Source organism: Protopterus annectens, chromosome 2.part0, assembly GCF_019279795.1.
Source record: "Protopterus annectens isolate FY-2018-M chromosome 2.part0, PAN1.0, whole genome shotgun sequence".
Taxonomy (NCBI): Eukaryota; Metazoa; Chordata; order Ceratodontiformes; family Protopteridae; genus Protopterus; species Protopterus annectens.
The window spans coordinates 6,416,843-6,444,128 of NC_056728.1; the positions used below are offsets into that span (position 1 = coordinate 6,416,843).

General features: G+C 40.7%; 1 protein-coding gene across 1 annotated transcript in view; it reads left to right on the forward strand.

Moving 5' to 3' along the window:
- Window positions 1-27,286, forward strand: part of LOC122793690 (mitogen-activated protein kinase kinase kinase 10-like) — a 1,334,525-nt gene that overhangs the window by 827,843 nt on the left and 479,396 nt on the right. Inside the window, exon 4 of the mRNA XM_044061910.1 lies at window positions 23,442-23,617. Within this exon, the coding sequence (XP_043917845.1) occupies window positions 23,442-23,617 (176 nt within the window). The remainder of the gene's footprint in view (window positions 1-23,441; window positions 23,618-27,286) is intronic.

Here is a 27,286-nt window from a genome sequence, read left to right on the forward strand (position 1 = left end):
ATACTATCATATTATTTATGACCAGTTGTTTAAAAGATTATTTTGTGCATTCTTTATTTCTTTACTTTCTGTCTGCATATACATTAAACACATTTAGTGCCCACTAAGTGTGTAAGATGCACTACAGTCTGTATCAGATGAGCATCTGCTGAGTGCCTTATGATGCTTATAAAATATCCTTTTTAGTTTCTGCAGTAATTTTAGTGTGTGTGTGTGTGTGTGTGTGTGTGTGTGTGTGTGTGTGTGTGTGTGTCTGCCTGCCTATGTGTCTCTGTGTCTGTGTCTCTGTCTGTGTGTGTTTACCTGCAAGTAGAAGGTGGTCTTAATATGTTTGTAGTCAGATTTCTGCAACAGTGATAAGACAGCTAACTAGGAGACGTTGGTCTAAGCACTGACAAGAAGTTGTTTTTTTGCATCTTTAAATCTATATTCTAGCCACCTTTTATTTAACTGTTAGGCAGTGTGGTTTACTGCATGTCTGGCCTAAAACCCATGCAAGCTTTCCGTGTGTAGTAGTGTTTTTTTTTGTTTGTTTGTTTTTTTAATTTATAGTTTGACCTGTATTCAAACTGTACAAGAGAATTATCTGTTATTGCTTCAGGCTTTTTGCATGCGATGTGAGATGTCTATTGCTGAAATATTTGACTTTGTGGGACAATCAACACTGAGAGGTATGTTCTGGTTATAGTTTGTGTTTAATGTTTTGTCTTTTCTTCAATTGGTGTGTGAATGTCTATATCCCACAATTCCATTGGAGTGGGCAGGGTTACATAATTATGTGTGCAACTTTTATATTAATTAGCATACAAATTTGTACCTATTTTTCATGGGCCTTTGTCCAGATTGTTGATGTTTCCAGGTTGAGAGATACGTGAGTAATATATTTATCCTGACCACTAGCTAGAAAAATTTCATGAAGGCCTGATGCCAAATAGCTTCTTTTTGTCAGTGGATGGCACTCTATTGCATCGTTTCCTCAAATGTTTATTTACATTGTAAATATTCACTTACAGTAAGCTTGGCAAACTGTATTGCATGGGGCATAAAGTATTCGGGAAGTGTAGACTAATAAAAATTACAAAAAAAGCACACATGACAGATTGCTGTTTTCCTTTTCCAAGAAAATTGCTTTGGCAATATGCAGCTTTAACCAACATGTTGATTTTGACAGAACAGAGAGAATTAAGCTTTGCTGTACATGTGAGGAGGGGAGCCATTTGCTAAGTAAGTACCAAAAGCTGTAGCTTTAAATGAGTCCATTATACTGTTGAAATTATTAAGTTAGTAGGTTGGAAGCTGCTAGATGTTTTTTCACCAAATATTGATGTCATCACTAACCACCTTCTGTTTATTTCTTGTGATACTGCAATCTTAATCTACTTTAATTTTTTTCTTAGGTCCATAGGGCATTCATTTTTAGTTAGGAATCTGAACTTGAATGATATGTTTCAACAAATACATGAAAAAAAGAAGCATTACATTCAATAAAAGATCTGATAAGATATGAATAAAGGAGAATCTAGAAAAGATGCCATTGGAAAAGCCATATAGGTGGATTTACGAACTGCTGTGGAGCCGTTATGGTCAAAAGATAAAATGCAGAAAAGCAGAAAGCACTGATAAAGCTGAATGTGCTTTTGTTACAGAATGCAAGTATGTTTTTTGTAAAGTACTTGCTTTGGTTAAGTGCATGAGTGTCTTATGTCTCAGGTACTTGCTTTGATGTTCATCGTGCATACAGCTGCAGTCATAACAGATGGGTTTTCCTGCCGTCAGGCGGGTCCTCGGTCGGCCGAATTCCAAAGTCTAGGTCCGGCGTCGGATGTCGTCGCTTCTTCCCTGATGTCAGTGCGCCAGGGGTATAAAAGAACCAGCCAACGCCATTTTCTTCAGTCTTTCTTGCCGCGCAGTGCCCGAAGCAGAAGCAGTTCGCAAGTGCCGGTCGGCCAGCTCCTGAGATTACGAATATTTCTCAACCGAAGTCTTTTTGAAAGCTAAGTACCCCGTTGGGGAAACTTTTCTTGCCTCAGACCGATATCAGACAAAGTTAATAATTGCATTTCATGTGGGAAGCGAATACCGCATAAGGATTTCCATTCCCTCTGCATTCCTTGCTTAGGCCCAGACCACGACGTCTCAGCCTGTCGTTTTGTGCTACATTCAACAGACGCACTATTAAGCGTCGGGCGGAGTTCGCCCAACACTATTTTGGCAAAAAGTTTAATTACATTATGTCGTCAGATACTCCAACTCCAGTTTTGAGTAAAAGACGCAAAGATAAGGACTGACATATGAGGTCCGCGACTTCTACAGACACCACGCTAAAGCCGACTACAGGTGCTCCGGTTCTCAACGAGGCGCCTACGCAGCCCCTGACTACCAATGACACTTCCTTAGCGGTGTCTTCTGTGCCCGAGGTCGCAGGCTCCTCGGCCCACACTCCAATTACAGATACTGACGCCACTCTTGGTGGGGAAACTCAGAGTTTAGACAGGCCTGCCACCTCTCAAGGTGTCTTCAGGCCTTCTTTTTCCATTAAGGCTTTCACTAAATCTAAAGCAGCCATGCATACTAAAAGACAAGCTCCACAGGGCCCCTCTCAAGGCCCCATGCCTAAAAACAGATGCTCAAAATGGCTGAGGATTTGATTACTCTTATCAGGGGTTCTCAACCTCCCTCGGACAAAAGGCCCAGAGTGGAGGAAGAATACTCTTCCTCGGACCAGGCCTCCATTACTTCAGAAGATTCTGAAGACCAGGAACATTCATACTCCCCTTTTGAAGATTCTGATGAAGAGGAGTCCATTCCCTCTGCCCCCCCCCCCGAGAACTATTCTTTTGGGGAAACCTTGCATACCTTGAGGGAACACTTCCACTGGGAAGGCCAAGATTACTCAGACTCCAAGAAAAGGCTCAGGGATTTCCTCTTGCTCCCTCAGCACAGGCCTCTGGCTATTCCTCCTGTCTTAGACATTCTAGGTGATGTGTATTCAGAGGCCAGCCTTAACCCAGATTCTTTACCTCCAGCTCCAGTCAAGCCTGACAGGTATTACCGGGTTCCTGATTCACACCAATTCCTATACAAAAGCCATGCGGCTGACCCAGAAACTATTTCACAGGGTCCCAAGGGAATTAAGGCCTCCACTGCCAAAAAATCCATTACCTTCAGAGAGAGATTCCAGAGTTTTAGAAAGGTGGGGGAAAAAGGTATACACCTCGGCCACTTTAACCATGAGGGCATTAAACTGTCAGTTCCATATGTTAAAGTATCAACAGTTTTTGTTATCTCAGTTGAAAAGCAAAATGTCACAACCTCAACAACCAGACTTGAAGGAGTTGCAGGATTTGTTGCATAGTGCAGAACAAGTGGGTAAACATACCTTGCAATGTGGTTTTGATGCTTTAGAGGCCTCATGTAGAGCTGCTGTTACAGGATCAGTCATACGTAGACATGCTTGGCTCAAAGAGCAAACCTTACCAGATCATGTCAAAGCTAAATTACTAGATGCACCTCTTCAAAAAGATGTATTGTTTGGTGTTAAAGCTGATGAGGTTTTAAAGAAAATGGAGGAAAAGGCAAAATCAATGCAAACAGTGAAAGATTTCCTACAGGTACAACCTCCACGTTTCAGTAGAAATTGGCCTTCAAAAAATTGGTCCTTTCCAGCCACGGACAGACCTCAAAGAGGTAGATACAGGCACCCGAGGGGTAGAGGGCAATCTCAAGGATCATTTAGAGGCAGACAATGGCAAGCACCTACACCAAGAGGTGGTGAGGATAGTTCACAGCCATTCAGAAAGCAGAACCAATGACTTTCCCCTTTACATGCCAAGCAAAGCTCTAATGGCAGCACCTTTAGGCGGAAAACTGGCATTATTTTCAAATAATTGGCATATTGTCACAAGAGACAAATGGATCCTGGACATTATAGACAGAGGCTACAGATTCCACTTTCACACCCTTCCAAAAATGAAAGGCATGCCAAACCTGCCACAATCAAAGGGCAGAGGCACAAAAACAAATTTCAGATCTCATGGACATGAAAGCTATTCAAGAGGTACCTGCACAAGAACAGGATCAAGGTTTTTATTCCAGACCATTCCTGGTACCATGGAAGGGCAAAGATTGGAGACCTATTTTGGACCTATCCATCCTAAACACATATTTACTCGTACCAAAATTCAAGATGCTCACATTACAGCAGCTTCTTCCCATGCTGGGCAAGGAGTCTTGGCTGGTAACATTGGACCTCAAGGAGGCATACCTGCATGTCCCTATCAGACAAGATTGCAGAAGATCCAAAACAGCACACCCCGCACGTACGACATGCACGGCCAAACCAATCTTGAAGAAACACCAAAGGCCAGCAAGTGTAGTTCCAAATTTATTGATGATGAAAGATAGAAAAGGACATAAGAATGCCCCAAAATAAATCCTGTATGACTCAAACTAGTTTCGGCATACGCCTTCTTCAGTGAGCAAAATAATATTAAAACATTTCACCAGTCAACCATTGATCCATTTATACGGACCCCTAGCCAATAAGAATAAAGGTATGTTCCATACCTATACATAAAACATGAAAGTGTTATCAGGCTGTAAAATTCAGAAGGGTAAACACTGCTATATAAGCATATACCATAATTTCTCTATTATTTTAACATAAAAAGAAAAAATAATAATACATTGAATAGAGCATCCACATTTAAAGGTATACTCTAAAAGAAATAATAATATGTGAAAAATAAAAGGATAAAGAAGGGAGCTTCAGATATAACAACCATACTCAACAGGGCAGAACCACAATCAGAGACAACATGTGCTACATCATAAATATAATATTATCTACTTGTGCATAAATTAACCCTGTGTGACCTTGGTTGTTATATCTGAAGCTCCCTTCTTTATCCTTTTATTTTTCACATATTATTTCTTTTAGAGTATACCTTTAAATGTGGATTCTCTATTCAATTTATTATTATTTTTTCTTTTTATGTTAAAATAATAGAGAAATTATGGTATATGCTTATATAGCAGTGTTTACCCTTCTGAATTTTACAGCCTGATAACACTTTCATGTTTTATGTATAGGTATGGAACATACCTTTATTCTTATTGGCTAGGGGTCCGTATAAATGGATCAATGGTTGACTGGTGAAATGTTTTAATATTATTTTGCTCACTGAAGAAGGCGTATGCCGAAACTAGTTTGAGTCATACAGGATTTATTTTGGGGCATTCTTATGTCCTTTTCTATCTTTCATCATCAATAAATTTGGAATTACACTTGCTGGCCTTTGGTGTTTCTTCAAGATTGGTTTGGCCGTGCATGTCATACGTGCGTGGTGTGCTGTTTTGGATCATTTCTGTTCCTCGCTGTTGGCGTTCAGTTCCACTCTTCGGCAGGAGATGACTCCTTCCCTGATGATGTTTTTTGGTCTCTTTTCACCAGCATAAATCGAGGAATGTACCAGGATATTCGGGGCTGTAAATTCGTTGTTGGAACTTTAACTTTTGTTTTTTGTTAGTTCGGATCTATGGGCTTATGGGACATTCTCATTTCTGTGAGGATACCGTTTTTTTTGGCCTAGAAGTACGACTATACTACAACTAAGGTACTGAATCTTTTTTCCTAGTAAATTACTTCAATATTCAGGGGTGTTACTTATTTTCTTTAACATTGGACATTGATTCAACGGACTAATACGATTACGTATGAACATATCCTTGGAATAGACGTTGGTGTTTCTTAGGGGACTGTTTACATTTTTGGGCAGATCGTCGTATTACAGACGGATATTCCACGCGATGGGAAGGTGATGTTTTTACATCAACTGTGACTCTTTAACCAACGAATTTCCTTATGGATATTTGGGTCTGACTATTGCAAGTCTGTTTATTATTATGACTACATCTTAGGACTTGGTTGATCATTATATACATGTATCAGTGGATTTATATTCACGTTTTTGGTATAATTGTATGCAACTAAGGGTATTTTCAGCAAGAACAATATTGGGCCGACCTGCAATAGGAAACCTTGGATTCTAATGACTTATGGACTTACATGTTTATGTACAACCTTCTTTATGTGGTATACAAATTGAGCCTGTTTGAAGAGATATGTTGTTTGAATGTTCATCAGTGTTAATACTATAGGCCAAGTGTAGCATCTTAGGACTTGGTTAATTATTATATACATGTACCAGAAGATTTGTATTTACGTTTTTGCTAGAATTATATGGAACTAAGGGTCTTTTCAGCAAGAATAATAGTGGCTCGACCTGCAATAAGGAAACCTTGGCTTCTTATGAATAATGGACATACATGTTTATATTTAGCTATCTTTATGTGGTATACAAATTGAGCCTGTTTCAAGGAATGTTCATTAGTGTCAACACTATAGGCCAAATGTTAGCCGTGCTTTTTATTATCAGACATATCACTAATATTGCATATTGTTTGATAAAAAAAGTCTCTTCCTATCCTATGATCTATCTGCCTATATGGCTTTATGTGGATTATATCTATGAACTGCGAATATATGGGCAATATATATTTTATACCCTCAGTATAGGGAGATCAGGATTCAAAATACTATTTTTGGAGCATTACTACGTCTATTTGACCAATAATAACTTTACTGACTTTGAGTGGGTATATATACATAATTGGTGCAGATGTGATTTTTAGATCAGACATGGTCTACATTTTATACATAGACAAAGAATACTAACAGAATCATATCTATTGAACAACACGTTAATACAGATTAACGCACATGTGTTTTTTATTCAGACTGATTTTCATTGAAACATATGTTTTAGGATGACAATGGGTTCCCCTTACTATCTCCTATAGATTGGCTCATACTGTCAGGTTTTCTTGTTATCACCAATATTTAGGTGGAATTGGTACCCCACATTATTTATCACTTACTGATTACTAGTGTATGTTTAGTTGTGTATAGTTGGGGTTGGGTACTCTTATCTGGCCCTGCCTCTGGCCCTTCATCCTGTCTTATCAGGCATTGGATATTGGTTCTTGGACTACCTATATAATAATATTAATAATATTATTATTTACTATGGATTTGGACAAAATATTAGATGGGTTGTGTGCTGATAGGGAAGATATTGGTATTTTTGGATTGGACCAAATCCCAAGCAACAACCAAAGTCAACCAAATTCCTATGCTGGTGATAGTTGTGAACTAGCATTTCGTAACTTGGAGAAAGGACTCAAAGGGCTTAGAGCCAATATATGGCATCTGAGACTTTTTAAAGCCTATCTACATAAAAACCTGGCCCCTAGAGGCCTCCGAATTAAACTCCGCCCACTAGTCGGCAGATCTGAACAGAGGCTGACTGATGAATGGGATGAGGCATTAAGGAATGGTTCTATGGTTTTTGTTAAAATCTTAGCCTCTTATTATGAGAGGACTATTGACGTATGTGTATCGGAGGTCAAGGAATTGAGTATGGAATGTAAGAAATTCCAGTCTAGTACCAACTATCACGAGTTATTAGATAGGTTGTCCAAGGAACTGACTACATATGACAAATTGATTAAAGACAGGAAAGTTAAGAAATTTAATAGAGATGTCATGGATTATGACAAGGGACATCCTTTTCAAACACAGAGAACTGTGAGATTTCAAGATGCTGTACCTGGAGTGACCAGAGGCAGGACCAGAAAGAGACCCAGGTCCATAGTCAAACAGGGACCAATTCCACACCAGCACATCAGGCGAGGAGTCATCATATACTGACTGAGGGTGGAATAACAACTAATTCACTACTAAAGAAAAAAACAAATTCTCACTTCCCTTTAGGGGTGGTAGGAAACCCAGAGGTGGTAGGAAACACGTCAATAGAAATAGGAACAGATTCAATGTCAGGACTGATACAATCTTTACTGAAACAATGAAAACACGATTTGACATTGTTCTTAACCTGTCTGATTTTGTACTTACTGATGATCAGCATAACATACTCAATAAAGGATTGGGTTTTGTTCCCAGTTTCTTCTCTGGCCAATATCAAATTTCTATGGATGTGATGGATTATTGTCGTAGACTTAACCTTAAGATATTTTTTTCAGAACAAGATACCTCTACTTCTCAAAGATCTTCTGAGTTTACTTTTCATAAATCTACCTTCCAACCACCCATGAATAAGAATGTGGGTATTTTTCAACAAGCTGTCCTCAAAGATTTACATTTTCCTCATTTGGAATGTCATATTACACCTGATAACATTACCCCTGTAGAGAAACAGGCACTCTCCGAACTCAGATCCAACCACAATATTGTGATACTCCAAGCTAATAAAGGAAGAGCTGTGGTAATTCAAAATATGGATTATTATGTCCGGGAGGGTCTTAGACAACTATCTGATTCCAAATGTTATATGCACGTGGGTGTTGACCCCACTAACAAATTTAAACAGGAAATTGATACATTTCTTGAGGCTGTATTGGAGGAGGGCATTATTACCAAAAAAACTGTTCAATATCTTCAGGTTAGGGATCCATCGAAGCAAATTCTATATTTACTTCCCAAGATACATAAATCCATCATGCACCCTCCAGGTAGGCCCATTGTATCTGGCCATGGTTCACTTACTGAACCATTATCTGTATTTTTAACACAACATCTCAAACCTCTTCTGCTACAGGTTAGGGCAAGAATACAAGATACGACCCAATTTCTAAAAATCATTGAGGACACCCAATTGGAGCCAGAATGGTTGATGTGCACATTGGATGTGAAGTCCCTCTATACAAGCATACCACACTGGGCAGGGCTTCAGGCCTTAGAATACTGGTTGAATAAAGCTGAACTATATCCACCAGGATTCAATACATTGCTTATATGTATGTCCGAACATGTCCTCAACAAAAATGTATTCTATTTTCAAGGGGATTGTTACTGGCAACTGCGAGGTACGGCCATGGGGGCTTCTTTTGCCCCAATCTATGCAGATCTTTTTATGGCCTATCTGGAAGAGTGCCTTATTTACAATCCCTTACACAACATCTATTTGGTTGAAATGGACATCTGGCGGAGATACCTAGATGATTGCTGGATGGTATGGCGTGCGGATGCTACTTATCTTATGGAATTTGTGGAATATCTAAACAACAACATATGGGGTATTGAATTTTCCATCACATCCCATATGGATCAAATTGATTTTCTGGATGTCACAGTGTATCGTAATAGGGACCATACACTTAATACGAAAATCCACAGGAAATATCCACAGTTCAATTCATTACTTCACGCCTCTAGTATGCACCCACGTCACACCATCCGCAATATCCCCAAATCTCAATATTTGAGAATTAAATGTATCAATTCCTCAACTGTTGATTATGAGAATGCCAAAGAAGACTTGAGGAATAGATTTTTGGACAGGGAATATTCTGACTTTGACATTGAATCCGCCAGGGTCTGGACTGATAAACAGGATAGACATACACTGTTAGAATACAAGGATCGTAGTAATTATCCCAAGGAGGGCAACATCAGATTTATCACCACTCTTGGCAAGAACCATCAGATAATCAGGAGTGTCTTAAATAACAATTGGAACATTTTGCTAGCTAATGATTATCTCCGGGGAATCCTGGGAAACCAATGCTCATTTTCCTACAGGAGAGGCAAAACATTGGATACACTATTTTCACACTATAAACATAAAGAGAGTGGAGGGGCTAAGTATAAACAGCTCACGATCACAGGGGGTGAACTTTTGGGGACTTTCCCTTGTGGCCATTGCACCTCATGTAGCCAAGTAAACAAGCTTAAACAATTTACTAGTTCTAACACTAGTAAGGTGTATGATGTCAGAATATTTGGGAATTGTTCATCCAGTTGGGTCATATATTTGGCCACCTGCCAATGCAGTGCCTTTTATGTGGGCAAAACTTCCCGTTCTTTAAGAATAAGGATAGGGGAACATCGGAGTGATATCCGTAATAAGAAACTGACCAATGCTCTATACCAACATTCTGTCAAACACCCGACTGCCAAATTTATGTTCACTATCATTGATAAAATTATGGGCAACAGACACAACCAACAAGGATGGCAAAGTATACTTAGTCACAAAGAGAAATACTGGATTATCCATCTCGGAGCATTATTTCCACCAGGTCTAAATGACCATTTATGACGTACATATTTATTCACTATTAAGGACATCCACTCTCTACTTATTTAGTATAAGTATTTTCATTGATTATCAATCACTTATGTTTATATATCATTGCATTGGCATATTCAACATTTGACTTTGGTCTTGTCACATTCAGTATGATGGTCATACCTTTATTTGTTTTTTCTTTAGGCATTTTTTCTTATGCTGAGAGTAAAATTTGTTGAAATGTGGATGTTCTTACTTAATTTAATACTCTGCGTATCTTGTGTTTACTATGCATTAGTAGAAAATAGTATACTCATGAGGTCACACAGGGTTAATCTATGCACAAGTAGATAATATTATATTTATGATGTAGCACATGTTGTCTCTGATTGTGGTTCTGCCCTGTGTGACCTTGGTTGTTATATCTGAAGCTCCCTTCTTTATCCTTTTATTTTTCACATATTATTTCTTTTAGAGTATACCTTTAAATGTGGATGCTCTATTCAATTTATTATTATTTTTTCTTTTTATGTTAAAATAATAGAGAAATTATGGTATATGCTTATATAGCAGTGATGTTCTTCATCTCACATTGCTGCAGTCCTTACATATGGGTAGTCCGCTGTCCTCGGTCGGCCCGAATACCAAAGTATTAGGCTGACGTCGGTCAAGGCGCTTTAAACTGACATCAGGACGTCAGGGTACAAAAGCGCATGACCGACATCATTTCCTCAGTCTTTTTTGCCGCATGGTCCGATGCAGAAGCAGCGCTGCAAGTGCCGTTCGGCGTTCTGAAATTTTTCGAATTTGGAGTTTCAGACCGAATCCAAGTTGGCTAAGTACCCCGTTGGGGAATATTTTGGTTTTTTCTTGCCTCAGTATTTTACCGGATGTCAGAAAAAGTGAATAACTGTATTTCTTGTGGGAAACAGATACCGCATAGGGATTATCATTCTTTGTGTATTCCTTGTTTGGGGCCTGAGCACGACGTTGTTGGGTGTCGCTTTTGTGCTAGGTTCAATAAACGCACTATTAAGCGAAGGTTAGATTGTGCTAGGCTGGTCTTTGGGAAGCGGTGCAATTATAATATGCCGTCGGATTCTCCGGCGCCCGCTTCTGCGAAGAAGCGCAAGGACAAGGCAGTTAAACCCAGGCAAGATGAGTCATCCGTTCCGGACGCCGGTTCTTTAGAGGCTTCAGTGGAACCGGTGGTTCCGACGGAGACTTCTCTGGAGTCTCAGGGGGAGACTTTGATTTTGCAGGAGGTGGTCTTTCAGGAGGCAGGTCAGGCTGAAGGGGCTTCTCAAGTTACTGTACTCCCCTCCCTTCCTAGGGTGGTTAGGCCTTCTCCTTCTGTTTCCAAGGCTTCTCCCAGAGGCAGGCCAGTTTTAGCTTCTGTTGGTGTCACTCCTAGTTCAGCAGGGTCTGTGCCTAAGAAGCACATGCTTAAAATGGCAGAAGATTTGATTACTCTGATTAGAGGTTCTTTGCCCCCTCCTGATAAGAGGCCTAGGGTGGAGCCAGAGTTGGGAAGTTTTGAGCAGGCTTCGGATGTTTCAGAGTCTTCAGCTGAAGACTTGCAGGAATACTCTCCTTATTCTGATTCTGATGCAGATGATTCCACTCCTTCTGCTTCTCCTCCAGAGGATTTTTCTTTTTCAGAGACACTTCATTCTATGAGGGTACATTTTAAGTGGGAAGGTCAGGACTTCTCTGATTCTCGGAAAAGGCTTAGGGAATTTTTGCTTTTACCCCAACATAGGCCTTTGGCTATACCCCCTGTTCTGGATGTTGTGGAAGATGTGTTTGCAGAGGCTTCACTTAATCCTGATTCTCTGCCTCCTGCTCCTGTTAAACCGGATAGGTATTACAGGGTGCCTAAGGCTCATAAATATCTTTATAAGAGTCCTAGGGCGGACCCAGAAACTATTAGTCAGGGACCTAAGGGTGTCAAGGCCTCTGTTGTAAAAAATCCGGTTCCTCTAGATAAAGAAGCCAGAGCTTTGGATAGATGGGGAAAGAAGGTCTATACATCTTCTACCTTAGCTATGAGGGCTTTGAATTGCCAGTTTCATATGTTGAAATATCAAAACTTTCTTCTTTCTCAATTGAAGTCTAAGGTGGATGCTCTGGCGGAAGGCATTGAGTGTAAAGAATTACAAGATTTGGTGCATGTCTCTGAACAGGTGGGTAAGCATTCTTTACAGTGTGGTTTTGATGCGGTGCAGGCCTCGTCTAGGGTGGCTGCCACTGGCTCAGTTCTTCGCAGGCACGCCTGGCTGAAGGATCAGAATTTATCTGACCATGTTAAGACAAGGATTTTGGATGCTCCTTTGCAGTCTGATGTGTTGTTTGGTTCACCTGTGGAGTCAGTCTTGAAGAAAATGGAAGACAAGGCTAAGTCTATGCAGGCTGTTAAAGATTTTTTGCAAGTTCAGCCTCCGAAATTTAGTAGGAATTGGCCTGCTAAGGGGTGGACGTATCCTTCTTATGATTCTCAGTCTAGGGGTAGATCTAGACGTGGTAGGGGCAGAGCTCAGAGTTCTTTCAGGCCTAGATCAGGGAGTTCACCTGCACAATCTTCGGGTGAGGGCAGGGGCCAGTCCTTTCGTAAACAGGCCCAATGACCCACTTTTTCAGCTGCCAGTTCCTTCTTGCCTGGCAGCACCTTTGGGAGGAAGGTTAGCACTCTTCAAAGAAAATTGGATGTTGATTACCCAAGACAAATGGGTATTGGATATCATACACCAGGGTTACAAGTTTTATTTCCATACCTTGCCTCCTTTCAAAGGCATGCCGGACGTTCCTCCTCAGCAAAGACTAGAGGCTCACAAACAAATTTCTCTACTACTTCAAATAGGAGCCATACAACCGGTCCCTCTGCCAGAAGTGGGCCTAGGATTTTATTCTCGCCTGTTTCTAGTACCAAAGAAAGGAAACACGTGGAGACCAATATTGGATTTATCTATCCTCAACACATATCTGGACATTCCCAAGTTCAAAATGTTGACGTTACAACAGCTTTTACCTCTGCTGGGCAAAGATCACTGGATGGTGACTCTGGATCTCAAGGAAGCTTACCTTCATGTTCCTATCAGGCCCAGTTGCAGGAAATATCTGCGGTTTCGGGCTGGGACTTCACATTATCAGTTCTCTGCATTGCCCTTTGGCTTATCTACTGCGCCCAGAGTGTTCACGAAGGTTCTGGCTCCAGTGGTAGCTTTCTTCAGGCTAAGAGGAATACAAATCTATCCTTATTTGGACGATTGCCTGATTCTGGCCCAAGAAAAGGAAGAACTTCTTCATCATTTACAGTATGTGATGGCAGTGTTAAGATGCCTGGGGTATTCTGTGAACGAAATAAAGTCCAGTCTAGTACCCTCTCAGGACATGTGCTTTCTGGGTGTGAGACTGAATACAGCAGCCCAGATGGCCTTTTTGACCCCGGACAAACAAAAGAATCTTTCTCTTTACTTCCACCAATTGTCTCGTCAGTCCAGGCTGACTGCAAGGACAGTCCTTCAAGCCTTGGGGTTCATGGCATCTTGTATTCTGGTACTTCCCAATGCCAAACTGCATATGAGGAAGCTACAGTGGTATCTCAAGAATGTATGGACACAGCACTGCCAAGATTTGGACACTGTCATTCAGATAATACCTTGCATTCAAAAGGAATTTTGTGGTGGGCTCAGGAATGTCACCTAAACAAGGGACTCTCTGTGACCCGGCCAGAGGCGAGTCAGATTTTAACGACAGATGCCTCAGACAAAGCTTGGAGAGCTCATCTAAATGGAAAATGGGTACAAGACACGTAGCCTGCCAGACTTCAACATCTACATATCAACTTGAAGGAGATGTTAGCAGTCCAATTTGCATTGATAGCTTTCAAGGATTTGCTTCTTCCAGGGCAGGTGTTGATTCAAACAGACAACACAACTGTCATGTGGTACATCAACAAGCAAGGGGGAACGCATTCTTATCCTCTATGCAGACAAGCAATGATTTTGTGGGAGACGGCTCTCAGTTTACAGCTAAATCTTCAGGCAAGGTTTCTGCCAGGAGCACAGAACTCCTTAGCAGATGTGTTGAGCAGACAAATTATGGATCCCCACGAGTGGAAATTGGATCCTCATGTATTTCAGAGACTGACAGTGTTATGGGGAACCCCAGACATAGATCTGTTCGCTTCTCCACTGAATTACCAGTTGCCAAAGTTTTGCACAAAAAGGTTTCATCACACAGCTTGGAAAGTGGATGCTCTCTCATTCAATTGGAGCAATCTTCACATGTATGCCTTTCCACCTCTGCCTCTCCTCCCAAAGGTACTGCTGAAGGTCAGACAGGACAAGCCAAACATGATTTTAATAGCTCCAGATTGGCCTCGACAGCACTGGTACCCATTACTGAGAAGTCTGGTACAGGAGCCTCCATGGCCTTTGCCTTCGATTCCTCACCTGCTGTCTCAGGAGAACAGTCATTTACTCAATGTCAAACTTCATTCTCTACATCTGACAGCCTGGCATATTCTGTTTTAAACCCTGGAGGGTCTCAGCTTCCACAACAAGTTTTGAATGTTATTTTGGAGGCCATAAGGCCTAGTACGAGGAAAGTTTACGCAGATAAATGGAGGAGATTTTTATTTTGGAGTACAGCAAAGGCCTTTGATGTTTCTAAACCTAATTTAAGTGTTGCACTTCAATATCTTACTGAGTTGTTGGACAAAGGTTTGTCCTTCTCCTCTATAAAGGTTCATGCTGCAGCAATTTCGGCTCACTATGACTGTGACCCACCATTATTTTCTCAGCCTTTGTTTAAGCAATTCCTTAGAGGGGCAAAGAATATAAGACCCCCACGTAGAGCTCCTACTCCTGCTTGGGATCTCAATTTTGTGTTGGAGAAACTCACTCTACAACCTTTTGAGCCTGCAGCATCGGCAGAGTTGAAATATTTATCATGGAAGACTGCTTTTTTGTTGGCCATTACCTCTGCGAGAAGGGTTTCTGAATTACAGGCCCTTATGGCAGTTGAGCCTTTCTTAATTTTCCACAAGGATAGGGTGTCTTTGCGCACTAACCCTTCTTTTATGCCTAAAGTGGTTTCTAGTGTGGCTTTAAACCAAACTATTCATTTGCCTACTTTTTATGCAAACCCCCAAAATAAAGGGAAAGGATTTTGCACACTTTGGATATACACAGACAGTTGCGATATTATTTGAGCAGAACTAAAGGGTTCAGGCAGTCTCAACAGTTGTTTGTTTCTTTTGCTTTGGGTTCTCAGGGCAAACCTGTTTCAAAACAAACTATTTCTAAGTGGATTGGTTTTTGTATTGCTTTCTGTTATTCCCATCATGGTAAGGAGGTTCCAGCTGGGATTAGGCCTCATTCCACTAGGGCTACTGCCACTTCTACAGCTTTTTTAAGGGGGGTGGCTACTAAAGATATTTTGGAAGCAGCTACTTGGAGTTCAGTGTATACTTTCTCTAAGCATTACCACCTTCCACTTTACTCTAAATCTCGGGCTGGATTTGCCACTGCAATTTTGCAGGGCATTTTGGCAGCTCCTAATGCTTTATAGTGTTGCCATCCTCCCTTACCTCTGCTTTGGGATTCTACCCATATGTAAGGACTGCAGCAATGTGAGATGAAGAACATAGTACAGTTTTGTACCTACCATAAATGAAGATGTTCGAAGATCCACATTGCTGCAGTCCAATTTACCCTCCCTCCTTCCCCTCTGTTGTTGTAGGTGGTGGGGTGGTTTGTGTTGTACATATTGTAAATATGGTTAGGGCACAGGTGGTTGGTTAGTTTTTTGCTAGTTTTTGGCTTTGGCCTTCTGACGTCTGGGGCAAGAAAAGACTGAGGAAATGCCGTCGGTCATGCGCTTTTGTACCCTGACGTCCTGATGTCAGTTTAAAGCGCCTTGACCGACGTCAGCCTAATACTTTGGTATTCGGGCCGACCGAGGACAGCGGACTACCCATATGTAAGGACTGCAGCAATGTGGATCTTCGAACATCTACATTTATGGTAGGTACAAAACTGTACTTTTACCCTTCTGAATTTTACAGCCTGATAACACTTTCATGTTTTATGTATAGGTATGGAACATACCTTTATTCTTATTGGCTAGGGGTCCGTATAAATGGATCAATGGTTGACTGGTGAAATGTTTTAATATTATTTTGCTCACTGAAGAAGGCGTATGCCGAAACTAGTTTGAGTCATACAGGATTTATTTTGGGGCATTCTTATGTCCTTTTCTATCTTTCATCATCAATAAATTTGGAACTACACTTGCTGGCCTTTGGTGTTTCTTCAAGATTGTAGAAGATACCTCAGATTTCTTGCAGGTTCAACCCATTATCAATTCTCTGCATTGCCCTTTGGCTTATCTACTGCACCCAGAGTGTTCACGAAATGCCTGGCATCAGTAATTGCCTTCTGCAGACTTCAAGGGATGCAAATATACCCATATTTGGACGACTGCCTGATCCAAGCGAACAGCAAACACATACTTCTGTAACACCTGGCATTTGTAATAAAGTTGTTGAACTCTCTGGGATACACAGTCAACACAAAGAAATCAAGAATAATACCCTCTCAAACAATAATTTTCATAGGTGCCAGCTTGAATACAAACACCCAGATGGCCTACCTCACGCCAGAGAAACAAGGGCAACTAACTCAATACTTAAGAAAACTGGCAACCTTCACCAGGCTGACTGCAAGGAAAATCCTGCAGGCTCTGGGATTCATGGAATCTTGCATCCTGCTAATCCCATGTGCAAAGCTGCATATGAGGAAACTTCAATGGTACCTAAAAAACTTATGGTCTCAACACAGCCACAGTTTGGAAACAATTATACCACTGATTCCATGCCTCCAAAAGGAATTTCTGTGGTGGGCTCAAGCATGCCAAAGAAACATAGATCTCCCATTCTGCTTGCCTCAAGCAAATCAACTCATCACAACAGATGCCTCGGACTACGCCTGGGGGGCGCACATGACAGATCGGTGCATTCAGGGCAAATGGTCCCAAAAAGAAAAGCACCTACACATCAATCAAAAGGAAATGCTAGCAGTAATAAATGCTATTATGGCTTTCAAAGACCTACTGCATCCAGGCCAGCTATTGATAAGGACAGACAACACCACAGTGATGTAGTACATAAACAAACAGGGAGGAACCCATTCATACCCCCTGTGCAGGCTAGCCATGTCTCTTTGGAACATGGCTCTGGAATTACAAATCCAACTTCAAGCACAATTCCTGCCAGGCAAGGAAAACACGCTGGCAGACAACCTAAGCAGAAATAGGACAGATCCACATGAATGGAAGTTGCATCCTCAAGTTTTTACAAAGATAATTCAAGCATGGGGAAGGCCAGACCTAGATCTCTTTGCTACCCACAGAAATTACCAATTGACAAAATTCTGCTCAAGGACCTTTCATCCACAGGCCTGAAAAGTGGACGCACTCTCTTTCAGTTGGACAACAATGACAGTTTATGCCTTTCCACCTCTTCCTCTGCTGCCCAAAGTTCTATTAAAAGCCAGAGCAGACAGACCAAAGATGATTCTCATTGCTCCAGACTGGCCAAGACAACACTGGTACCCACTCCTGAGGAGCCTGACGCATTCCCCACCATGGATCCTGCCTCTAATGCCTCTTCTATTGACTCAGCACAACTTCAAAACTCTTTAGTCAGCTGAAAACACTCAGTCTAACCGCATGGAGGATTCCTTAAATTCACAACAGACCCTACTCTCCAAGGAGGTGCAGGATGTCATTTTGGAGGCCAGAAGGCCTACTACTAGAAAAGCCTACTCCGCAAAATGGAAACGGTTTTGTGCCTGGAATCAGATAAAGGGTCAGAATCCTGGAATACTGAATTTACCTCAAATATTACAGTACCTAGCTGAGATGCTAAGCAGTGGACTTTCATTCTCCTCCATCAAAATCCATGCTTCAGCCATTTCTGCTCAATACAACACTGATCCTCCTTTATTCTCTCACCCTCTCTTAAGACAGTTCCTCAGAGGGGCTAAGAATATAAAACCCCCAAGGAAGCAACCAGTACCTGCTTGGGACCTCAATTTCATTCTAGAAAAACTGACCCTGCCTCCATTTGAGCCAGCTGCTTCAACAGAACTGCAATATTTGTCATGGAAAACCGCCTTCCTTCTGGCTATCACCTCAGCATGCAGGGTTTCAGAACTACAAGCCCTCATGGCTGTGCATCTTTTCATCATTTTCCATCAGGACAGAGTTTCCTTACGAACCAACCCTTCTTTTATGCCAAAGGTAGTATCCAGGGTGGTCTTGAATCAGGCTATCCACTTACCTACCTTTTACCCTAATCCACAAAACAAAGGGGAGAGACTACTACATTCCTTGGACATTCACAGACAGCTTCGTTATTATTTGGACAGAACAAAGCCATTCAGAAAATCAGAGCAACTCTTTGTGTCCTATGCTACAGGTGCTCAAGGGAAGCCTATTTCCAAACAGACAATCTCAAAATGGATAGCCCACTGCATATGCTTTTGTTACTCTTTTCATGGTAAAACTGTACTTACAGGCATCAGATCTCACTCCACAAGGGCCACAGCTACCTCTGCAGCTTTCCTCAGGGGGGTTCCTACCAAAGATATTTTGGAAGCAGCCACTTGGAGTTCTGTACATACTTTCTCCAAGCACTATCACCTACCATTATACTCCAAATCTAGAGCGGGCTTTGCCACTGCAGTCTTGCAGGGCATCCTTGCTCCTCCTAGTTCCACTTAGTGCCTACCCACCCCTTTTTTAGCTTTGGGATTCTACCCATCTGTTATGACTGCAGCTGTATGCACGATGAACATAGTACAGTTTTGTACCTACCATAAATGTAGACGTTTGAGTGCTAATACAGCTGCAGTCCAGGTTTCCCTCCCTCCTTCCCCTCTTGGGACAGGCCTAATGGCTAACACCTCCTCATACAACCTGATTGGGGTATTCTTTTATGGTGTATTTGCTTGCAACTACTGTTTTTTTGATTATATTGCATTGTATTATTACATAAATTTATGTTTTGCCTTCCTTCTGGGGGCACCTGACTTCTGGGGCAAGAAAAACTGAAGAAAATGGCGTCGGCTGGTTCTTTTATACCCCTGGCGCACTGACATCAGGGAAGAAGCGACGACATCCGACGCCTGACCTAGACTTTGGAATTTGGCCGACCGAGGACCCGCCTGACGGCAGGATAACCCATCTGTTATGACTGCAGTTGTATTAGCACTCGAACATCTACATTTATGGTAGGTACAAAACTGTACTTTTCACAGACTGTCGACTGGTTATCAGCAGAGTTCCTCTCTGTATTATCACATTATCAAATTTATTCCAGTACTGAAAGGTCAAACTATCTAAATTTGTCATTCATCGTTTTCAAGTTTGTCTTACACTCAGCTGAAGGTCTTTCAGTTCATTATGTCTCTTACTTGCTTCTTTCATGAATCTTTTACCTGTTATTTTGAAATAGTTATTTTTCATTTAAAGTCGTGCATCTTTAACTCTCAAGCCAGTAATCAGCAAGAGTGTGTTGTTGCCTTACAACAGTGTCTGGTTTAGATGGATGTATAACCGATATGGTATGATATGTAAATGTTTGATTACCAAAGTGGACCACAGTACATTTTTTCACTTTATTTTTGCATCACTTAAAATGTTCTAATCCCTGCTGGAATAATAAGTTGGAAGAAGAAAGAATGACACCACCCAATTCACGGTCATCCACAAACCTAGATAACTGGCAAGGAGTATTAGCTTGAAAGTCTGAGAAATAGTTGTAAAATGAAAAGGTCTATCTAAACTTGGAAACCTATATGTTGCTGTCTTTAAACTGGAAACTATCATTGCCTTTGGTAGTTAATTGCATTTTTCACATGTTGTGCAAGTGAGCTGACACACTGAGTGTGCTTAGGTTCATAGATTAGTACTAGGCTAACTGCCCTTGCGAGCCATTTTAAGCCTAGCCAATTATCCCTTGTGAGACTTGAACCCTGCACCTTGTGTTTGTAAGGCAAGCACCTTAACCATTAGGCCATCCTCCCAAACACTTCTGTAAATGTATCATTGTCATCTGTATTTATCTTCCCTAAGAAACAAGATTGTTCTGCAATGACCTGCCACATTCTTTGAACTGTACAAAGAATTTGAAACTTGTGAATGCTGAACTGGCCCAAGTTATGGATGAAATTGGTCTGTGAATTAGCCTACATACCCGGTCAGCAAAGTTATTATTGAATAGAATCCAGTCATGCAGTCTGAAGTAACACACAGGCTAGCAGTTAAAACACACTATCAACAAAAATACTGTCAACGCAGTCTTCTTATTTTAACTCGAATAGTAGACCAAAGACAGAAACAAAAGATTCCATAATAGCAAGGGATGGACATGACTTGAGATTGTTCAGGTGCTACACCTGTTTCAAGAGTGGACACATTGCAAGATAATGTCAGAGTTGGATGAAGACCACTATGCCAGTAAATTCCTGGGCCAGCCGTGGTGGAACCTAGCTTACTCTAATGGATGGGCCATATCATATATAATAATTGCCTCTTAGCAACTGCTGCTTGGTTGATGTATTTAGTGTAAGAGGTTGTTAGATGGAGAAAGACACACATGATCTGACTTGAGGAGAAAATCCCCCTAAACAGCTGTTAAAGGAAAGCCTGTAGAGACTGAGAAGTGTTTCCTGATGTATGTTTTGCCGAGTGACTTGTCTAATCACATTATGTCCATCAAAGTTAATTGACTCTTTATTCATCATCTGCCAGGAGCAGGGAGCTTTAGATCTGCCCACATTGCAGAGTCTTTGTTAAAGGTTATTCTCAAAGTTCATGGTTCAGTTCATTATGTTGATTTTACACTATTAGATTAAAAATAAATGTGATCACAATGTATGTGTATAAAATGTGTGTGCCTAAACTGTTTGCTTAAACTTGAATTAAAATATATATGTATGGTAACGTGGTCAGTTTGCACAATGTGTCATATAGCTTTAAATGCATGACAAATGACTCATGTTTGGAGGAAATTCTCACAGAGCTGCAGTCAGAAAATCACAGTATTAGCTATCGAATGAGGGACAAATTGCCTGTCACTGTTGTATATAAGGCATTTGCCAGTGAACAGCACACTAGAAACGTAGATCCCCATTCAGAGGTCCAGAAAGGGATAAGTAGGAACTTACCAGAAAATCATAGAGGTGTTGAGTGCGAAAGACCAGTCATGGAGTTATCTGCAGTGCGGAGCTAGTATTAGGGTCTGGCTGGGGCATGCAGCTTTGGATTTTCTCATAACAGCCAGAGAGATTCTGTAATCCTGTTTCTGTATGGTAGAGATCATTACAAGATCATGTGTTCAGCCTTGGACTTTCTCATAAAAGCCAGATCATTACAAGGTCCTGTACATTTTTTTTTAAATTAAAATCCAGGTGGGCACTTATTGTGGTATATTTTTTAGAATACCAAACAAGCTTGTATTTTCATACAAACTGGTGCCTCCAGTGCTCCATAGGCTTCCACTGGTGGTGTGTACATGTGCATTTATAGGTTCATAGGTGTTTACTGTACTAATGACCACAAGTGCGTTTTCAAGCCAAGCCATGCATCCCAAATCTCTGACAACTTCTGGTACCCTTACTAAGTGTAAACACAGGCTCGGGTGATGACGCATTTACAAGCAGGGGCCTGGGAGATGTGAACCATTTACTAGTTGCCTGTGTCTGTTAGAGACATAAATGCCAAGCCAGGGATGAGTTTTTCTGTTACCCATCCAACTGTCCAAGTTAAAATTAAATTGGGTTAGGGAGGAATTCTGCTTCACATGGATGGTAAATCTGTTCCAGAGATGGGTAATCTCTGGGATACATACCTCTGTATCCAGCAGGTACTGTTTATGTCACAGGCAAGGTTTAAATCTTTAGAATGGGTAATTCTGATGCTGTTAGTTTTGTGGATATGCAAGGAGGTCCATCAGAGTGGGGTCTGGCAGTGCCCTGTATGCTAGGCATAGATCTCACCTCAACAGCCTGTAGGAGACGGAATACAGGGATAGAGCCTTGAGGCTGCCTGCATAGGACATTTTACTTATGCCTTGTATTCTTTTAGTGAGGAACCTTTGTGAACGTTCTGTTTGTTGGATATGCCTGGGTAGGTACATACCAAAGGGGGCATTGTACTCAATGATAGGTCTGATGAATGCCGAATACAGTGGAACAGTGACTTCCTTGGACATAGATGCCATACCTTTGTTTATAAGTTGCGCAACATAGAATGATTTCCTCACAAGTGTAGATGGTGATGGTCAAATTTCCAAGGATTTGCTGTGTACCAGTGCATAAACTGTTTGGGTTACTGTTTCCTTGAAGAGCTAACCACAGATATTACTGCTGCTATATTTGGTGTGTTTTTTCACTGCTGCCTGCTGATGTTTCCTGGTGACCCCAACAAGTGGAAGGCTTGTTGAGTGTAAGGTGAAGACTGACCAGAAGCTGATAAGAATGTAGCAACATTTAACTGAATAGGCAGTTGTAGCCAATAACACCAGAAAGGTGCCTTTTGTGGAATTTGTAAGCAAGGAGGATGACCTGGAGTCATACCTGCTGGCTTTTGGTCATTAATCCACACTAGAGAACTGAGAAGACTGGAGTAAATCTACTTCTGAGTGCCATGTTATGTGTAGGGTGCATGTTTACAGTCCCTCAGCCTTACCTTTCAATTTGTGTTCCTATCTGAGTGTGGTGCCAAGGCAGATGTTACTCATGTTAGACTGGGGTAGTCAGGATGGAGCCATGATAAAGGTAGTCCATGCATGACTTGTTTTTATATATATATATATATATATATATATATATATATATATATATATATATATAAAGTCTGTTGTGATTGCACTTACAGGCAAACAAACCTTTGAAACCAGTACTTTGATTTGTGTCGTATTAAAATGGAGTGTGCTTTGTGTTGTGGTAAGGTTTTTTTTTTAGCCAACTGTGTTGGTATTGTGCTTGTATCAGCATAATATTTAAACTTAGAACACTTTAAAGCACCATTTCAGATGCATTACTTAAGGTGACATCTACCTATTATTCTGGAAACTGACTTGAGCAAACACCTTTTAGCAGGGTTATGCTTGTGCTTTTCTGTTTTGAACAAATGCCCACTGGTTTGTGTGTAGAATTGCAGTTATGAAGCCTGTTATGTTACCTACTAATACATCTTTTTGTATGAATTGTTTTGCAGAATGCTGGGACCAGGATCCTCACAGAAGGCCAACCTTTGCTACAATTTTGGATCAGCTGACAGCCTTAGAGGAACAGGTACTGAATGAAATGCCACCAGACTCATTCCACTCCATGCAGGACGACTGGAAGTTAGAAATCCAGGGGATGTTTGAAGAGCTGAGAGAAAGAGAAAAGGTAAAACCCGTGCAGCAAAACTGACTGTGTGTGTATGTGTGTATATGTATATATATATATATATATATATATATATATGTATATGGGAAAACTTCACATAATCGAATTATTAAAATCTCGATTTGCATATGGTCGAGACCATATGATCGAGATTTTAATAAATCGAATGTGTGTAGTGTTCCGAAATAACACTTTACTTACCTGAATACATTACGTGCACACAGAGGCAAGTATTGTTGCATGCCTTGTGTGTACGTAATGTATTTTTTGTTTCGTGGTGTTGGCAGGAAGTAAAGAAATCTCCGTTTTGCTTCCGCATACAGCAAGACGGAGATTTCCCATCTCCCCACTGTAGCGCGATCTTGGAGTTGGTATATTTAAGTAGGGTGTGGGGCACAGCCCCCACATAGGGTGCAGGGGTGAAGCCCTGCAAAATAAGCTTGTGGTTATTTTTTGTTTTAATGGTTTTCCTTCAGAAGTTCGAGTTTCCGAAACTCGAGCTTTTGGTTTCGGTTATTTGTAGTTCGAGATTTCGGAAATTCGATCTTCTGAAGTGAATCCATATATATATATATATATATATATATATATATATATATATTGTAGTACAATTATTTGTTTAGAATTTAACTAAATAGATGGGCTTGTCCAAGGACCCTTTCCTGTCCAAAGCCACTTTCAACAATTACTTAAAATAACTCGCAGGGTACAAGCAAAAAAAAAACACACACACAAGTACAACAGATTGTTGTACTCATCCACATACTACCTATCAACAAGTGTGAGACAGCATAATAAGAGATATTAACTTAATCCAAATTAAGAAATTATCCCAGATCCCTTGAAACACTGAAACTTATAGTGAGATGTTGATGATCAACAGGCTTAAGCTAAACAGTGACAAATTTTATGTCTAGTATTGGATGATAAGACCAGCTGGTGGTACTGCTTGCTCAAGTACTTTTCACCTTTATTCCTAACAAAAGCATCTCTCTCTAAAGATAACACACTTTGATCACGAGGCCTTAATATTTAACGCCTTGTGAGTAGTCAAGTTTCTGTGCCAGAGAGGAGTAGTATTTTAGATGAAGCAGCAGAAATACTGTTAGTCAAAATCCATTTTATTGCATATTAGAACATAATGGCACAAAAGCCACAGTTATAGTGGTAAATGGAGAACTACTGAAGCCGTCCACTTTTTTATCATAATTTAACACGTGAATGGCTATGGAAAGGTGTGCCTGAGATGAAGAGCTGTTAGTAGCCATATAGGAAAGTGGGCTATATGCATCGTAATTCACAAAATATGGTGAGGAATGGGAGATATAGACAGGTGCAGATTCTATCGTACAGAAGTAGAAGCTGATGCACACAGTCATGCTGGCTGTGATGTGTTATGTCAAAGCTTTGAGAACTCAACAACAAAACAGTTGCTCAAGTTTCTGGACAGGAGACTGTGCAAGCACTGTGATATGCAAGTAGTTCAGAAGTACTAATAATACAAATTGCAAAGAATTTATAGAAAATTTAGAAGTAGAAGTGCTAATCACATTGGTTCATTAAATACCAATTGCTGTGGCAAAAAGAAACAAGAACTCCACACAGTTTAACTTAAGACAAAAAAGGCAAAGGTATCTTTACTCATTTAAATGGCTATAACCTACTCATTAAAGTGTCCTGTGTGTACTGAGTGATATACAATTATAAAATGTCAAAACATGCAAGCAGGAACCAGAGCAATGTGGAAGAATGACATACCTGTACTTCATAGCAACTGGACTAACAGAATTTCCAAGCATATTTAAATATGCTGCTGTTATGGGTATCTGCATACAAGCTGCAGAAAGAGGCATTTGTGGGTATGTTGTGTGTGTTGAGAAGTGCACTTGTGCCAAATATGTAAGACTGGCACATTATTGGTTTACTCATGTCATGACATTGAAACCTTAAACAGTTGGAAAATTTAAATGAGGAAAATGTTTGTCTTTCTTTTAATGAACATTCCTGTATTTTTTTTTTTTTTTTGTCTTTTTCATACAATCACTAAATTTTATTTTTTATTTTATGATTTGATAATTATTTTTATTTTTTTCTTTTCTGTATCTTTTTCACCCCACTGTCCACCATCCATCAAGTTTCCTCAGTGCTACATGGTCTGATTCATTCCCTGATGGGTGAGGATCATCTTTGGATCCACCAGAGCAGAAGTCTGTATGTGGGGCTAACATATTCTGCCAGTGACAGCATTTTTGTAGCTTGTCCCTAGCCCCTTCCCTGGTTAAGACATGCATGCACACATCAATACAGTGGCTGCCTGTGCTTACCTGATGTTCACACAAGTGCTTCTTCACATGTGGGACAGGAGCTGCTATTACTAGCTTGGGCAGCCACAGTGCAAGTCCCACTATATATTGCCTCTACTTTGCTTGCCCTGAGGCTTTTGTCCCTTTGCATCAGAAAGGCAGGCATAGTCATACTGAGAGCCACTTGGCCACATTCCTTCCCTGTATCCGTTATCCTCTCTGCCCAGCACCATCTGTTGCTCAGGCCGCTAATGAAACACTTTTTGCCTGTGCAGTAGTCAGGACTTTATTCTTCGATGATGCTGGGCTGGCTCATTGCTTGATTATTGTTTTCCAAAACATGAGTATTTGTGGTGACTGTGCTTTTACTGACATTATGTATATATTTGGAAAAATGTTTAGCAGCAAGAGTTGTTCCATTTAGCATAGATTAAACAGATCCAGGTAAATAAGCATATTGATTTATTTGGTGATGTAAATTTTCATTCATTCCTCAGCATATGGGGGTTCGGATCCACTCCTTGGAGTTGACTTGGCTACTGTTCTACAGCTCGTGGAAACAACAAACTCTCAAGCTCCTCCCTTACCCTTAATGCTGTAGTCCCCCTCGTTCTCCAGATCTTGTTTGCCACCATTGGGAACAGACGTGGTTGCTACAGCTCTCATGCGAATCCTGTTTCTTCATAATAAGTGCTTCTTTCTTTTTTGTCTTCCTGATATTTCTAATTCTTATCCTCCCTTTTACTCGTCTTTCCTTACCGTTGGTAACCCCTTTTTTTTACCATTGTTGGTATAATTTTCCTTATCGCTTGATGGTGTTTCTCCAGTTTACCCTTGTTGGTAGTCTTTGTCTTCCACCTATCTATTGTCTAAAAAAAAAAAAAAACTTCTTGCTTTTTTCTTTTGACATACTTTTTTTTGTGGTTTCTGAATGCTGTTTTGTTAGAAGGGATTATGGCAAATAAACCTTCAGGTTTTAAGAAGTATGGTAAATATGGCCAGAAGATTCCCCGATCTGACACCCATTCATTGTGTGTTTATTACTTAGGACCTGAGCATTTACAGGCTACCTGTTCTATTTGTAAATCTTTTAATCCAAGAGATGTTATGGATAGAAAAATTAATTGATACTTAAAGGCCTCATTCCTTCAGCCTTCAGAGAATTACTTTCAGGACCTCAACCCTCCAAGTCTGAAAAGGAGGCAAGAAAGAGGCCTTCTGACACTAGGACTCTCCTCAGGAGTCAGTCATGAAAGAGGTGGATTTCGATGATGGGGAAGGGTCCTCAAGATCACCACCTGATGTTTCATTTGGTGACATTTTCGAAATCCTGAAACAATGGGGTGGTTGGTACACAGACAGCCCT